Here is a 15,257-nt window from a genome sequence, read left to right on the forward strand (position 1 = left end):
ATGCATCCACCCACCCATCCTGCATCCATACATCATTCATGCACCCACCCATCCATCCACCCATCATGCATCCACCCATCATGCATGCATCAATCCATACATCATTCATGCATCCATCCATCCACCCACCCATCCATCCATCCATCCATCATTCATGCACCCACCCATCCATCATGCATCCACCCATCATGCATCCATGCATACATCATTCATGCATCCACCCATCCATCCACCCTGCATCCATACATCATTCATTCATGCACCCACCCATCCATCCATCCGCCCATCATGCATCCACCCATCATGCATGCACCCACCCATCCATCCTGCACCCATCATTCATGCATCCATCCATCATGCATGCATCCATCCATGCACCCATCCACCCACCCATCCACTGAACAATCATTAATGCACCCACCCTGCATCCATCCATCATTCATGTATTTTTATGACCATATAAAAATAAATTATGGACTCTAACAAGCCTTTAGGATCGATGTTAAAGGATGTGCCAGTTTACATATTACATCACCCCTACCTTTTTATGCTGGAAACCTTCTACCGCCCATGTATTTGCCATCCTGTAAGCCCTAGGTATGTACTATACAAATTCACATACAAACATACACCAACATGCATGCAATAATAAATGCATATATCATGCTATTCCGCCTCTACCGTTTGTTAACATTTTGAAATTTTATAACCTTAGTTCAAAGAGTACATTATATTTGTGGTGACAGTTGTTAACTCATTTTCTGGAAAATGTTTATAAAGCGAAATCTGTTGAAGGCTGTTGTTGCAAGTATCAAAAAAGAAATTCTGAGAATTTTTACATTTCCAAAACCCCATGCCGTGAAATAAACGGCTGACCTGGAATAGACGCACACATTTCTGCAGCAGATGCTTTAACACACTGAACAATCTCAAGTCATTTGTGCAAGCTAGTTTACTGGAACACCGAAAAAAACACACTCTTACCTTGCTGCTGGTCCCGCACACGTCACAGGCTCACAGCGCCCCAGGCCAATCCTGGCGCTAGGGGCACAGGTACCCTCTCGCCCCCAGCACGCCCATTAGGGCTCCTGATGGGCATGCGCAACGCCGCCAAAACACAAGTGCGCATGCATGGGCACGGGTAAAAGTTCACCCTCCGTCCCCACGCATGCGTACTTGTGTTGCCGTCTGTACAATCATGTCAATGAATCAACATGACGCCCGCCCGGCGGTCTGACGTCATGTTGATTCATTGACATGATTGTCATGAGAGAGCTGCGGGTGGCGTCGGGCAGGGGGGCTACGCCCCCACGCCCCAATGGACGAACCGCGCCTGCACGCGGGCCCCAATGAAAAGATAAAACCACTCGACGTAGCAATAGAATACCTGACAGCAAAGCTTCTCAGAACTGCACACAAATCGCCGGCACTCCATGGCAAGATGGTTGAGCCTAAGGCACAGTATGTTTCAGTAAAGAGTTGAAGTTTTACAATAGCGCGTGCCATTTTTACGTCTGGCCCTAGACATGGCTTTAGGCAGGGCACCAGTCCTAAAAAATAAGTGGGGGCATGTTGACATCACAACAGGAAGTGACGTCACGCGAGGTGGCTTGCACTCAGTTGCAGTTTATAGTTATCGAGCTCCCGGTAAAATAAGTGGGGGGACGCCGTCCACCCGCGTGGTACCCGGACTCGAGCCCTGACTAGGTGTCTCCTCAGACTATTATGCCCCCCCCCCCCCCAATATCCATAATATAAATTCACAGAACGTTTTCATCCTGCTGCCTAACTGTCATTCGCTTTTTGCTTTTGCATACCATACAACATGGGACAGTGGGTCGACTGACTTCATCCAGTGGCAGCCAGGCAGAAATCCTGTGCACATTGTTCACATACGCTAAAAAATAGTTCCTTTGTCTTAAGTTGGAAAGCTGTTTCAAAGTTTCCTTTTTTTTAATTTGTTTGTTTTAACTTTTAAATATCTACGTTTTATTTTCCCTGTAATCTTTATAATAATGTGTATGTTATTAAGTGTTTAAGTGACATTTCAATATTGTAGCTGCCTTCGATTTGAGAGCTTAGATGTCGATTTATTCTAAACTCCTTTATAAATAATGATAATATTTATAATAAAATGCATGGAGTAACCGAAAGGCTTTTTGTTGAAAATCATCACCAGTAAAACTGCCGCATTGGTGAATCTTTTCTAAATGTAACATTTTAATTATAAGCATAAGTCGGTCACGTTAAGGCGACAAAATATTTTCTTTTCTCTGTGTTATTTTTGTGGCATATGCTTGCAATAAAATATTAAAACCGAAGAGACATTTCAGCTGCTTGTCAAGGCCTGGCCTATTGGCTTTGCCCATGCTTGAAATCCTTCTAGGTTGGACTGTAAAATGAATAGTGTTGAATTCAGTGTTAACACTTGTTATTAGTCACTGGCAATTCACTTTAAATGTAATTTTGCCAGCAATGGTATAGCAGATTTCTGCCATCGCGTGTTCTATAAAAATGTCATATTTTGCCTGCTTTACGCATTAATTTCTAATAACATTACATAGAGTGGGAAGTCCTCCATGAGGTCAAAGTTGAAAACATCTGGTAATTGGTTGTTTTCTTGAGCAACCTACAGGTTCCAGTCCCAATCCTATAACTCGAGATCCTGGGTATGTGGTGCAGTGAAGTAAAAGTTATAGATTCCAATTTAGTGAAATTGATTGATAGGTTAAAATACCTGCTGCACAGCATTTTTGCGCTGGGTTAGGTTAGGTTGCAAGGCGTGAACCAGTGCTTTCAAAGGACAGGAACTGTCTGGTCCTAAGTGCTTTCACATCTTTAATTCGAAAGGGAGGCTACTTGCACTTCTCAGCACTGCTGCAGTACATTTAATTGGAATGTACCTGCACTTCTAAGAAGCAAACATGTACTCTAAATAATGAGTGCTTGCACTTCTCAGAAGCAAACAGGTACTCTAAATAGTGAGTGCCTGCACTTCTCAGAAGCAAACAGGTACTCTAAATAGTGAGTGCCTGCACTTCTCTGAAGCAAACAGATGCTCTAAATATTGAGTGCCTGCACTTCTCAGAAGCAAACATGCATTCTAAATAATGAGTGCTTGCACTTCTCAGAAGCAAACAGGTACTCTAAATAGTGAGTGCCTGCACTTCTCAGAAGCAAACAGGTACTCTAAATAGTGAGTGCCTGCACTTCTCTGAAGCAAACAGATGCTCTAAATAGTGAGTGCCTGCAATTCTCAGAAGCAAACAGGTACTCTAAATAGTGAGTGCCTGCACTTCTCTGAAGCAAACAGGTACTCTAAAGAGTGAGTGCCTGCACTTCTATATTTCCATTTAAAGCACTGGTGTGAACATAACTTGAAGGAGCCGTAGAGACTTTACCGAGACTATGCATTCGGCAGAAGCATCTCAAATATTGTGGATTCTGTGGGGAGTGAATTAATTTAGATGATAAAATCCTGAATATTATGCAGGAGTCGGTGAGAAGGATGGCAAAGCATAATTACGACAGTCGCAGATAAAACATAAAACGCTATAAAGTTAGGTGAAGATTACACTTATTGTATATCACAATTTGAGATTTTGGAAATAAAGCAATTTACTCCTACAGGTTATGTCCCATGCCAAAGCTGACATTAGAGCCAAGTGTACCAGCGGGTGTGTGTTTCTGAACCTCCAAGTAGCTAACAAAAAATGAATTTAAGAACATGTCTCCCACCAAGGTAGAAACGGCAAGAAGTGGTATCAAAACTGGAAATGTTTGTCTGCTATAGCTTGTTAATGAACCACCAGCCAGGTCATAATACATGTTAATAACTGTATTTGTTTCCCCCTGCTGGTTTGTGTGCAAGCAGAGGGTGGTTTTGTCCACACTAACATTGCAATTGTAACATGCGCCTATGCACAGTACGCTACCGGTCCCTAGTGAGACCATACAGAGAGACTTGCCAGTTTCTTTTGGAAAGAGTGTTGCCCCTACCCCAGACTTGGAACATAGGTCGCTACCTACTCGGTACACCGGAGGATATGGGGTTTCGCCTTAGTCTTGAGGTTTGTGGTCTGTCTTGTTGGGATGGAAGTGGTGGGGTTGGGGGGGACACCATTGTGTGGTTGACCAGGTGGTGGGAGAGCTTCTACAGATGTGTGGAAAAGGCAGGCGGGGCACTGAATCCTGCACTTTAATCAACCTCCCTTCTTCTTTCTTCATCCAGGAAGTGGATGTGGTGGACATCAGCTCAATACGGGACACGAGGACAGGCCGCTATGCAAGGACCCCCAAGGTAAGAGCCTTTGTGTAACAAGCACAGTCAGTGGACTAAAACACCTTCTGTCAATGATGCCAGTATAATAAAAATCAATATTCCATATTTGTAAAGCGCGAACATAACATCCCTTCTGGGAGATTAAGTGAGGTATTGGCCAGAGTCCCATGATGCTGACCTGAAATGTAATTGGATAGCGAACCGTGAGCCCCGTGCTCCGCAGTCAGCAGCTCTGGCCGCTGCGCCACACAGTCTCCCAATACATGCATGAGCAGAAGAACCTTTTGGTTCGTATATTTATTGGGGTAAATGCCAAGCAGCTTTTTCTGAGCTGTGGGTGGGGTTACAACCAAGATACCCCTGCAGCCCCGAGATTCCACAGAACATCTGGCTCAACGCAGGAGTGAACATTGAAAAAATGAAGCCTGCGATATAACTGAGCATGCTCACTTTTCGATCAGCTAAGGACGTTATCAAATACAATATATGCTGCATGTTTTAATTCGGTCACTTGTGTTACAGTATATAGACAATATCAAGCTTCTCCGGAAGTAACATTGTTCCTTCTGCTCAGCCTGTCACTGACTGACCCCAAAGGAGCAACTAAACCTTAGCACACTTATCACCATACGTTCTGCAAACGAAGCCATAGCACACAATCGCCATAAGTTCTGCAAAGTTAGTCAGAAAAACTTTATTTCGGTCTTTTACGACCATAAAAGTATACAAATTAGACAACCTACAATTAATTGGAATAAGATAATAAAAAGATAAAATGACATCCAGCCCTGTGATTCAATACTGTCACAAATCCAAATCCAATAGGCTCAGTAAACTGCATGTGCTAAATGTATACTGTGCCGAAGGCAATAGCTAGTAGATACAAACACTATATAGGAAGTTTCAATAAAGTCAATACAAAAACAGTATATTAGTTTTGAGCAGCATAAAAAAATCTTATAAATACTCATACATTGGTAATTGTTTAACAATTGCATTGTAAATCAACAAATAAATACACAAATTATACATTTATTAAAAGAATAAAAAATAATTTCATTTTGAGGTTAAAACAATAAAACAAAATCGAAGCCCTAGAAAAATTAGGGAAAATATGCTGCTTACGGCTGGGCTAGGGATTTTACAAAAGTCCAGCGCCTACGCCACATTGAAATCAAAAATCGTGTAACAGCAAAAACATTGGGCTGGCGAGTATCAGACTTTAGAACTCTAAATGCCTCTGCACAGTATACAAACCCTAGGTTCCTATAGATTTAGAGAAGCCAGCGCTTCCTTGCTGGTTTATAGCCAGAACAAAAGAAAAAGACATGAAGCTCCGACTCTTCTTCCCAATCACAAGCTGGGCACTCTCGTAGAGCAGAGTTTGACCATTTACATGAAAAGACATGAAGCGGCAAGGTGCTCAGTCAAAATCGGACATAAAGTTTCCTTGCCAAAAATGGCTGGATGTCATCCAAAAAGGGTTCTATTCTATAGTCATCTTTTAGGAGCAAGAATTGGACCGTCAACTTGCCTGTGGATAAATACCCCTGCACAGCGGCTAGCTTGCTCAGTCGGCTGCCTTTTACCACTTCTATGCGTGAAATTGCGGAACATGCTTCCTCTGGGTTGCTCCACAGTTTTGGTTTTCCCAACCTATTGCATTCTTCCTTTCTATGTGCAAACCAGGGAATTGTTGCTGCTTCAGGGAAACTCAGTATCTCTGTTAATTCTGCTCTATAAGTTTCCAGTTCCGGGGTCCCCCATAATCTGCACCAAAAAGTTAGGGGTCTGAGTCCCAACTCTTCCCCGATAGGTTTAATTCCTAAGTCCATCCACAACGTAATGAGAGGAGTACTAGAGGGGAGGCCCAAGATCTGCCTCATAAAATTATTTTCTACTTTGCTCACTGCTCCAGAACAGGAAGGCCCCCAAAGTTCTACCCCATACATTGCTGCAGCCCTGGCCTGCACCTTATAGATCTCTACTATAGGCCCAGCGGGTTTAGAGGATACGTTTCTCAGTAATTTTGCAATTCCTCTAGTGGTCTGGGCTAGTCTGAGCTTGGCTTTGGCAATTTGTAGGCCCCACTCCATATTTTCCAGCACGATACCCTCTAGTCTGGGGTTAGGATGGGTTGTGTTAGTGGGATTGAAGACCATAAACTTGGTCTTCAGAGTATTAATCTCTAACCCCCTGTTGGTGCAGAAAGTGGCAAAACTGTCTAGAACCCTCTGAATGCCCATCAGAGATTTTGACAGTAGAAGGGTGTCATCTGCAAACATCATTGCAGGCACCCTGTACCTGCCAATTTTGGGGCATCGTTATCCTTAACTCCGTAAGTTGGGAAATGAGTGCATTGACAAAGAGGCAAAACAGGGTAGGTGCAAGCACACACCCCTGCCTTACTCACTTGTCAACCGGAAATTGGGGGGTCAGGTCACCTCTTTTCCCACACCTTACCTGGGCAGAATTACCTTCATGCAATCTCATAAGTATGTTCAGAAGGTAGGGGGTATTCCCATATCTCTAAGCACCCCCCACAACTTTATTTTGAGCACCAAATCAAAGGTCTTCAGGTTCACGAAGATCAAATAGAGGCTGCCACCCTCCATTCTCACCGTTTTCCAAAACATGAGTGAAGTCTATATATTTGGCCAACTGTGGAAATTTTCTTCCTGAATCCGGCTTGGTAAGGGCTTAAAATATAATGGTCTTCAATCCACCCCTGCAGGCGGCCAAGGGCTAGCAGTGCAAAACTTTTGTGTGAGACGTCGATTAAACTGATTGGTCTGTAATTTGCTGGCAGAAGTGGCGAACCTTTTTTGAAAACTGGGACTATTTCTGCCCATGCCCAAGTTTCGGGATCTGTTCATCACCACCCCCTTTTTGTAAATCGTTTTTGGCCACTATAGGTGTGGCAGGGTATACTCAGACATGAGTCCCTTTCTCACTGCTCCATCAGGATTCAAGCAAGCCGGGCCGAAGAAGGCTGAAATGCCAGAAACCGGTCCCCGGTAGCTTGTCTCCTTTCTGGTGAAGAATTGGCTTGGTAGTTTAGTCTGCCCTGTTCCCATGATGCACTGGGCCAGGGACAGACTGATTTGCATATAGCCAGGTTCTGAGCTGGGATGGGGCAGTGAGATAAATAACGGTGATGGATCAAGCCCTGATCTTTGGACTGGGTAAGAGTGCTCTGTTTAACTCAGACACTCTGTTCATCACCACCCCCTTTTTGTAAATCGTTTTTGGCCACTATAGGTGTGGCAGGGTATACTCAGACATGAGTCCCTTTCTCACTGCTCCATCAGGATTCAAGCAAGCCGGGCCGAAGAAGGCTGAAATGCCAGAAACCGGTCCCCGGTAGCTTGTCTCCTTTCTGGTGAAGAATTGGCTTGGTAGTTTAGTCTGCCCTGTTCCCATGATGCACTGGGCCAGGGACAGACTGATTTGCATATAGCCAGGTTCTGAGCTGGGATGGGGCAGTGAGATAAATAACGGTGATGGATCAAGCCCTGATCTTTGGACTGGGTAAGAGTGCTCTGTTTAACTCAGACACTCTGTTCATCACCACCCCCTTTTTGTAAATCGTTTTTGGCCACTATAGGTGTGGCAGGGTATACTCAGACATGAGTCCCTTTCTCACTGCTCCATCAGGATTCAAGCAAGCCGGGCCGAAGAAGGCTGAAATGCCAGAAACCGGTCCCCGGTAGCTTGTCTCCTTTCTGGTGAAGAATTGGCTTGGTAGTTTAGTCTGCCCTGTTCCCATGATGCACTGGGCCAGGGACAGACTGATTTGCATATAGCCAGGTTCTGAGCTGGGATGGGGCAGTGAGATAAATAACGGTGATGGATCAAGCCCTGATCTTTGGACTGGGTAAGAGTGCTCTGTTTAACTCAGACACTCTGTTCATCACCACCCCCTTTTTGTAAATCGTTTTTGGCCACTATAGGTGTGGCAGGGTATACTCAGACATGAGTCCCTTTCTCACTGCTCCATCAGGATTCAAGCAAGCCGGGCCGAAGAAGGCTGAAATGCCAGAAACCGGTCCCCGGTAGCTTGTCTCCTTTCTGGTGAAGAATTGGCTTGGTAGTTTAGTCTGCCCTGTTCCCATGATGCACTGGGCCAGGGACAGACTGATTTGCATATAGCCAGGTTCTGAGCTGGGATGGGGCAGTGAGATAAATAACGGTGATGGATCAAGCCCTGATCTTTGGACTGGGTAAGAGTGCTCTGTTTAACTCAGACACTCTGTTCATCACCACCCCCTTTTTGTAAATCGTTTTTGGCCACTATAGGTGTGGCAGGGTATACTCAGACATGAGTCCCTTTCTCACTGCTCCATCAGGATTCAAGCAAGCCGGGCCGAAGAAGGCTGAAATGCCAGAAACCGGTCCCCGGTAGCTTGTCTCCTTTCTGGTGAAGAATTGGCTTGGTAGTTTAGTCTGCCCTGTTCCCATGATGCACTGGGCCAGGGACAGACTGATTTGCATATAGCCAGGTTCTGAGCTGGGATGGGGCAGTGAGATAAATAACGGTGATGGATCAAGCCCTGATCTTTGGACTGGGTAAGAGTGCTCTGTTTAACTCAGACACTCTGTTCATCACCACCCCCTTTTTGTAAATCGTTTTTGGCCACTATAGGTGTGGCAGGGTATACTCAGACATGAGTCCCTTTCTCACTGCTCCATCAGGATTCAAGCAAGCCGGGCCGAAGAAGGCTGAAATGCCAGAAACCGGTCCCCGGTAGCTTGTCTCCTTTCTGGTGAAGAATTGGCTTGGTAGTTTAGTCTGCCCTGTTCCCATGATGCACTGGGCCAGGGACAGACTGATTTGCATATAGCCAGGTTCTGAGCTGGGATGGGGCAGTGAGATAAATAACGGTGATGGATCAAGCCCTGATCTTTGGACTGGGTAAGAGTGCTCTGTTTAACTCAGACACTCTGTTCATCACCACCCCCTTTTTGTAAATCGTTTTTGGCCACTATAGGTGTGGCAGGGTATACTCAGACATGAGTCCCTTTCTCACTGCTCCATCAGGATTCAAGCAAGCCGGGCCGAAGAAGGCTGAAATGCCAGAAACCGGTCCCCGGTAGCTTGTCTCCTTTCTGGTGAAGAATTGGCTTGGTAGTTTAGTCTGCCCTGTTCCCATGATGCACTGGGCCAGGGACAGACTGATTTGCATATAGCCAGGTTCTGAGCTGGGATGGGGCAGTGAGATAAATAACGGTGATGGATCAAGCCCTGATCTTTGGACTGGGTAAGAGTGCTCTGTTTAACTCAGACACTCTGTTCATCACCACCCCCTTTTTGTAAATCGTTTTTGGCCACTATAGGTGTGGCAGGGTATACTCAGACATGAGTCCCTTTCTCACTGCTCCATCAGGATTCAAGCAAGCCGGGCCGAAGAAGGCTGAAATGCCAGAAACCGGTCCCCGGTAGCTTGTCTCCTTTCTGGTGAAGAATTGGCTTGGTAGTTTAGTCTGCCCTGTTCCCATGATGCACTGGGCCAGGGACAGACTGATTTGCATATAGCCAGGTTCTGAGCTGGGATGGGGCAGTGAGATAAATAACGGTGATGGATCAAGCCCTGATCTTTGGACTGGGTAAGAGTGCTCTGTTTAACTCAGACACTCTGTTCATCACCACCCCCTTTTTGTAAATCGTTTTTGGCCACTATAGGTGTGGCAGGGTATACTCAGACATGAGTCCCTTTCTCACTGCTCCATCAGGATTCAAGCAAGCCGGGCCGAAGAAGGCTGAAATGCCAGAAACCGGTCCCCGGTAGCTTGTCTCCTTTCTGGTGAAGAATTGGCTTGGTAGTTTAGTCTGCCCTGTTCCCATGATGCACTGGGCCAGGGACAGACTGATTTGCATATAGCCAGGTTCTGAGCTGGGATGGGGCAGTGAGATAAATAACGGTGATGGATCAAGCCCTGATCTTTGGACTGGGTAAGAGTGCTCTGTTTAACTCAGACACTCTGTTCATCACCACCCCCTTTTTGTAAATCGTTTTTGGCCACTATAGGTGTGGCAGGGTATACTCAGACATGAGTCCCTTTCTCACTGCTCCATCAGGATTCAAGCAAGCCGGGCCGAAGAAGGCTGAAATGCCAGAAACCGGTCCCCGGTAGCTTGTCTCCTTTCTGGTGAAGAATTGGCTTGGTAGTTTAGTCTGCCCTGTTCCCATGATGCACTGGGCCAGGGACAGACTGATTTGCATATAGCCAGGTTCTGAGCTGGGATGGGGCAGTGAGATAAATAACGGTGATGGATCAAGCCCTGATCTTTGGACTGGGTAAGAGTGCTCTGTTTAACTCAGACACTCTGTTCATCACCACCCCCTTTTTGTAAATCGTTTTTGGCCACTATAGGTGTGGCAGGGTATACTCAGACATGAGTCCCTTTCTCACTGCTCCATCAGGATTCAAGCAAGCCGGGCCGAAGAAGGCTGAAATGCCAGAAACCGGTCCCCGGTAGCTTGTCTCCTTTCTGGTGAAGAATTGGCTTGGTAGTTTAGTCTGCCCTGTTCCCATGATGCACTGGGCCAGGGACAGACTGATTTGCATATAGCCAGGTTCTGAGCTGGGATGGGGCAGTGAGATAAATAACGGTGATGGATCAAGCCCTGATCTTTGGACTGGGTAAGAGTGCTCTGTTTAACTCAGACACTCTGTTCATCACCACCCCCTTTTTGTAAATCAAGTTTCGGGATCGGCATACCCTTCATATTGGCATTGAATAAAACCCATAGATAAGGTCCCCAAATTTCCGGTTCTTCCCGGTAAAGATCCCCTGGAATCTTATTCAATCCCGCTGCGCTGCTGGGGGAAAGCTGGTCTATTGCGTTTGCAACTTCAGAGAAGGTGAATTCAGAGGCTTCTTCATGGATAGCACTAACTACTGTCATGGTGCATTGTCGTGAAGGGCAGGGTCTTTCTTTGTAGCATATAGGGCCTGGAAGTGTACTTCTTATGTTTCTGCTGCTATATTAGGTTCTTGTGCTGGCTTGCCCTTGCTGCGCACTGAACTAACTATGCACCAGAACTCCGTCGGATCTTTGTTGGACAAAGTAGTTTTCAGAGCATCCCATCTGCCTATTTCCTACACCTCCTTTGCTGTTCTAGTGGTCTCTTTATACAGCGCCCTCATTTGTTTTGTTAATGGCTTTTCCTTAACTTTGATGGCCTCCAATAAAGTTCGTTTTGCCACACAGCAACTATCATTGAATGATGAGCGAATGGCCCTTTTTCCCACTTGGTGTGCATTTTTACATGGAGTATCTCAGCCAACTTCGAGATCAGACCAGCATGTAGGTCTGCAACTTTCTCAATGAGGACAGTGTTGGCAGCCACTTCTCTCAGTCTACTAGTACCGGGACGACAGCTGCATATAATGCAGACAGCTTTTCTGGTGACTGTTGGATTGGCCCCCATTTGATTCTTCTCCTATTACTGGAGAGGATTAAACTATTGTCTACGGGGGTACTAGTAGCCAAAGTGGTTCCTAGATCCGGCAACTATAGTGTTAGAGATAAAGCATTATGAACACTGTCATGCCGTGGAAAAATTTCAAAATCGAGGACTCTGCGCCATAGCCTAGTCTCGTCTAGAATATAGTCCAGGAGAGATGTTTGTCCTATTTTATTGAATGTTAAATACCCAGGAATATCCAAGCGTGTGCGGCCATTGAAGGCTCTCAAAGAATGCATTAATGTAAGTGCATTGATCTGAATTGCCAGCGGGGACCAAGCTTTGATTGTTGGAATTTGCGGTTCTGGAATTAACTATTGTACATCCTCCTCAGTGGGAATATCTGGTAGAGGCTCGAATTAGCAATTGAATTCTCCCCCCACTATCAGCCTGGTATTAGGGGGGACAGCGGGAATGAAGAAATTCAGTTGTCAAAAGTCGGGGATTCCTTACTCGTACTCACAGGACGAGAATACATATTGACAAAAGCCTGTTCCAGCTTGGTAGGAAAACTAAGTGCAACGCATAGAATGTTGCTGGACAAGGAATCTAACTGTTTGGCTGTACAGCCCAAGTGTGAGCTGATCCAGATGCATAAGCCCTCTGACGGTCTACCCCTGCCTCCCAAGATCGCTAGAATAGTGATCGACGCAAACCCCACCCTTAAAGAGTCTTCCCGCGCCCATGTTTCCTGGAACACGCAGATGTCAAATTGGTCCACAAAAAGCCCCCAATCAGAACAAGGCAGTTTGCTTTTGAGACCGGCAACATTCCAGGATAGGATCTTTAGTCTCCTACCCTGGTTCCGTTTATCAATGGAGACCTCGGGAGCATGGAAGTCGAGGGTTTGGGTGCCCTGTGGCAGGGCAAAAGGGAGGATGCCAGGTGGGCAAGCAATTTGTTTTGTCACCATAACACTGGGTTTTAAAATATTGATAGTTGGAAAGGCTTGCTGATCAATGGACTCTACCCCTGGCCTGATTGCGTCACCGTCTACCAGCTGAGTTTGTATATCGAAATACAGCATCTGTGTCCCCAGCCCATGGCCAATGGGCTGTCTTGATTGGACATGCCCAATCTCCCCAAGTTCTACATGGGGCCGTACAGTTCTCTTCCCCGATTTCTCTGCATGTCAACCCACTTCCTCAAGGCCCTCAAATCTATTCCTTACAGGTACATTAAAAAGTAGGGCTCTGAAGGTGGAGTGTCTATGGCCATTATTCTGATGGTTCATTGGTCATCTGTCAGGATCTGAAGAGGTACTAACACTGGCTAGTGTAGGGTAGCGGGGCTAAAAGTGGTCTAGTGGTAGTGCTTGGATCTCTGTGCGGTGCTCTGGGAGACTGTGAATCTGGCTTAATAGCCAGCATACAGTCTGGTGTTTTTTTAAAGTTTATAACTACACAGTCTCCTTGCTTTATCTTTGGGCTATTTCCCACCCAACCAACTCTTTGAACCATTATAAGTTCTCCTGCGCTGTCATAAGAGAACTGTCTGTACCTTGCCATCCAAAACAGGCATTTGTTCCTTCGATCCAAATGTGTCTTTGGCTGGCCCCTTTTGAGTGCTGGTACCCCTGTTAAGATGACCACATAGTCAAAATTCCAAGCAGAGATTGAACAATATGGGTGCAAGGATAGAGTCTTGAGTGACACCTTGCCCTACCGCCAATGAAAATGAAAGACTATTCACTATTTTGACCATTTGGGATCTGTCATAAAGGAAAGAGGCAAACCATTTAAGCACTGTGCCTTCCAAACTCATTCTCTGTTGAAGAGTGTAAAGGAGAGTGTTGTGATTGACAGTGTCAAAGGCTGCAGAAAGATCAAGAAGAATCAAAAGACAAGACTCCCCTTAATCGAGTATACGTAGCGCATCATCAATCACTTGCAGCAGGGCTGTTTCCGTGCTGCAGTTTTGAATGAAACCAAACTGGAAATTGTCAAGAAGATCATTGTCCTTGATATGACGGGAAAGTTGTTTCGCTACACATCTTTCTGTGATTTTTGCAAGAAAAGGGAGGTTAGTGATGGGGCGGAAGCCTTTAGTGCAGGGCTGAGCTGATGTGAAAATGCCTGTTCCTGGTGGGGTGCTCGTGAGCAACCACTTGCTGCTCCCCGAACTTTACACCTATAGAAGGAGATCCTGCTTATTGCTGTGCGTTTCACCAACCTAGAAGCGACAGCACCTCTTCTTATTTCTGTAAGCTTTTTTCCTTTCAGACACCAGGTTCTTTTAGGTAATGTTTTTCATTGAAGTTTATTTATTGAGCAATTCTGCTTTTCTCAACTGGTTTAACTGATCCTTAAATGTTTTGCATTCGTGATTTAACCATCGAACTTTAGCTGGACATTTGTTGTATTTTGTGCTTTTAACACTATTGGTCTGTGTATTTTTTTTTTTTTTTGGAAAACCTTTATTTACAACACAGTAGTACACAGCTATTCAGCCATACATCCCGAAGGCTCGGGTATGTGTATTTATTGTAACATGGATGTGTTACTAGTATGTAAATGATGTTGCTGACCTATTGTATTCTTTTGATTGAGCGCCATGGTGCTCTGTTGCTATAGTGTTTGTTGAGTTCTGTGAGGCGTTCCACGTTGGACTGGTTCACTGGATGGCAGCAAGATCTATGGCTCTTGTTTGCTCTTTGTGGGCTGTTAATTCTGTGACTAAAATAAAACCTTGGAGACCACAGCTTTCTTAGCGTGCTCATTATTACTTGGATACAACATTTTATTGGCGATGAGTGGTGGACTGTTTTTTCTTTTTTTCTTTCTTCAAGCGACATTCTCTTCGAGTCACAGCAACCCACCAAAGCATTTTCTGACAAGTTGGGGATGGATTCATGTGTGGAGCATTTTGTTAACAAGTGTAAGGAGTGTTTATTGCCTGACGAGCATTGGAAGCTCAGCAAGTCGAAACCTGGAGTTAACACACTTGCAGAAAAGCTTTGGCATAAGTTAGCAGTTGACTTTTCAGGACCATTTCACAGATTACCTGGTGATATGATATTTCTTATTGTTACAGATTACTACTCTAAGTGATTGGTCTATGATTTTGTTTCAATGCCCACTACTGAAGTTCTCAATACATTTTTAGACAAAGTGTTCTCTGTTGAGGGAAGTCCAAATGTTTTGGTTTCCAACAATGGCACTCATTTTGTTTCAAAGAAAATGACAGATTTTTTACTGATGCAAAAGAAACAGTTGATGGACGGAATGCTGAAAAATGCAAACATTCACCCCCAGTCACATGGATCTGGGTTAAATCCATCATTATTTTGCTCACCACACCACCCCAGTTTGGACCCAGTCATATGCAAATCAGTCTTGACCCTGTTCAGGGAAGACCTGTCATGACAGTTTGGGATGGACTGTTCCCATAAGGCACAGGGTCAAGACTGATTTGGGTATAGTTGGGTCTGAACTGAGGTGGCGAAGTGAGCTAAAGAACGATGATGGATTCAAACCAGATCTGTGACTGGGGTGAGGTCTGA

At 45.2% G+C, this 15,257-nt stretch overlaps 1 protein-coding gene across 1 annotated transcript in view; it reads left to right on the forward strand.

Annotated features, from left to right (window-relative positions):
- Positions 1 to 15,257, forward strand: part of PLCB3 (phospholipase C beta 3) — a 471,198-nt gene that overhangs the window by 315,072 nt on the left and 140,869 nt on the right. The window contains exon 3 of the mRNA XM_086936724.1: positions 4,232 to 4,300. Coding sequence (XP_086792850.1) covers positions 4,232 to 4,300 — 69 coding nt within the window. The remainder of the gene's footprint in view (positions 1 to 4,231; positions 4,301 to 15,257) is intronic.

This window comes from Lissotriton vulgaris, chromosome 9 (genome assembly GCF_964263255.1).
Source record: "Lissotriton vulgaris chromosome 9, aLisVul1.2, whole genome shotgun sequence".
Taxonomy (NCBI): domain Eukaryota; kingdom Metazoa; phylum Chordata; class Amphibia; order Caudata; family Salamandridae; genus Lissotriton; species Lissotriton vulgaris.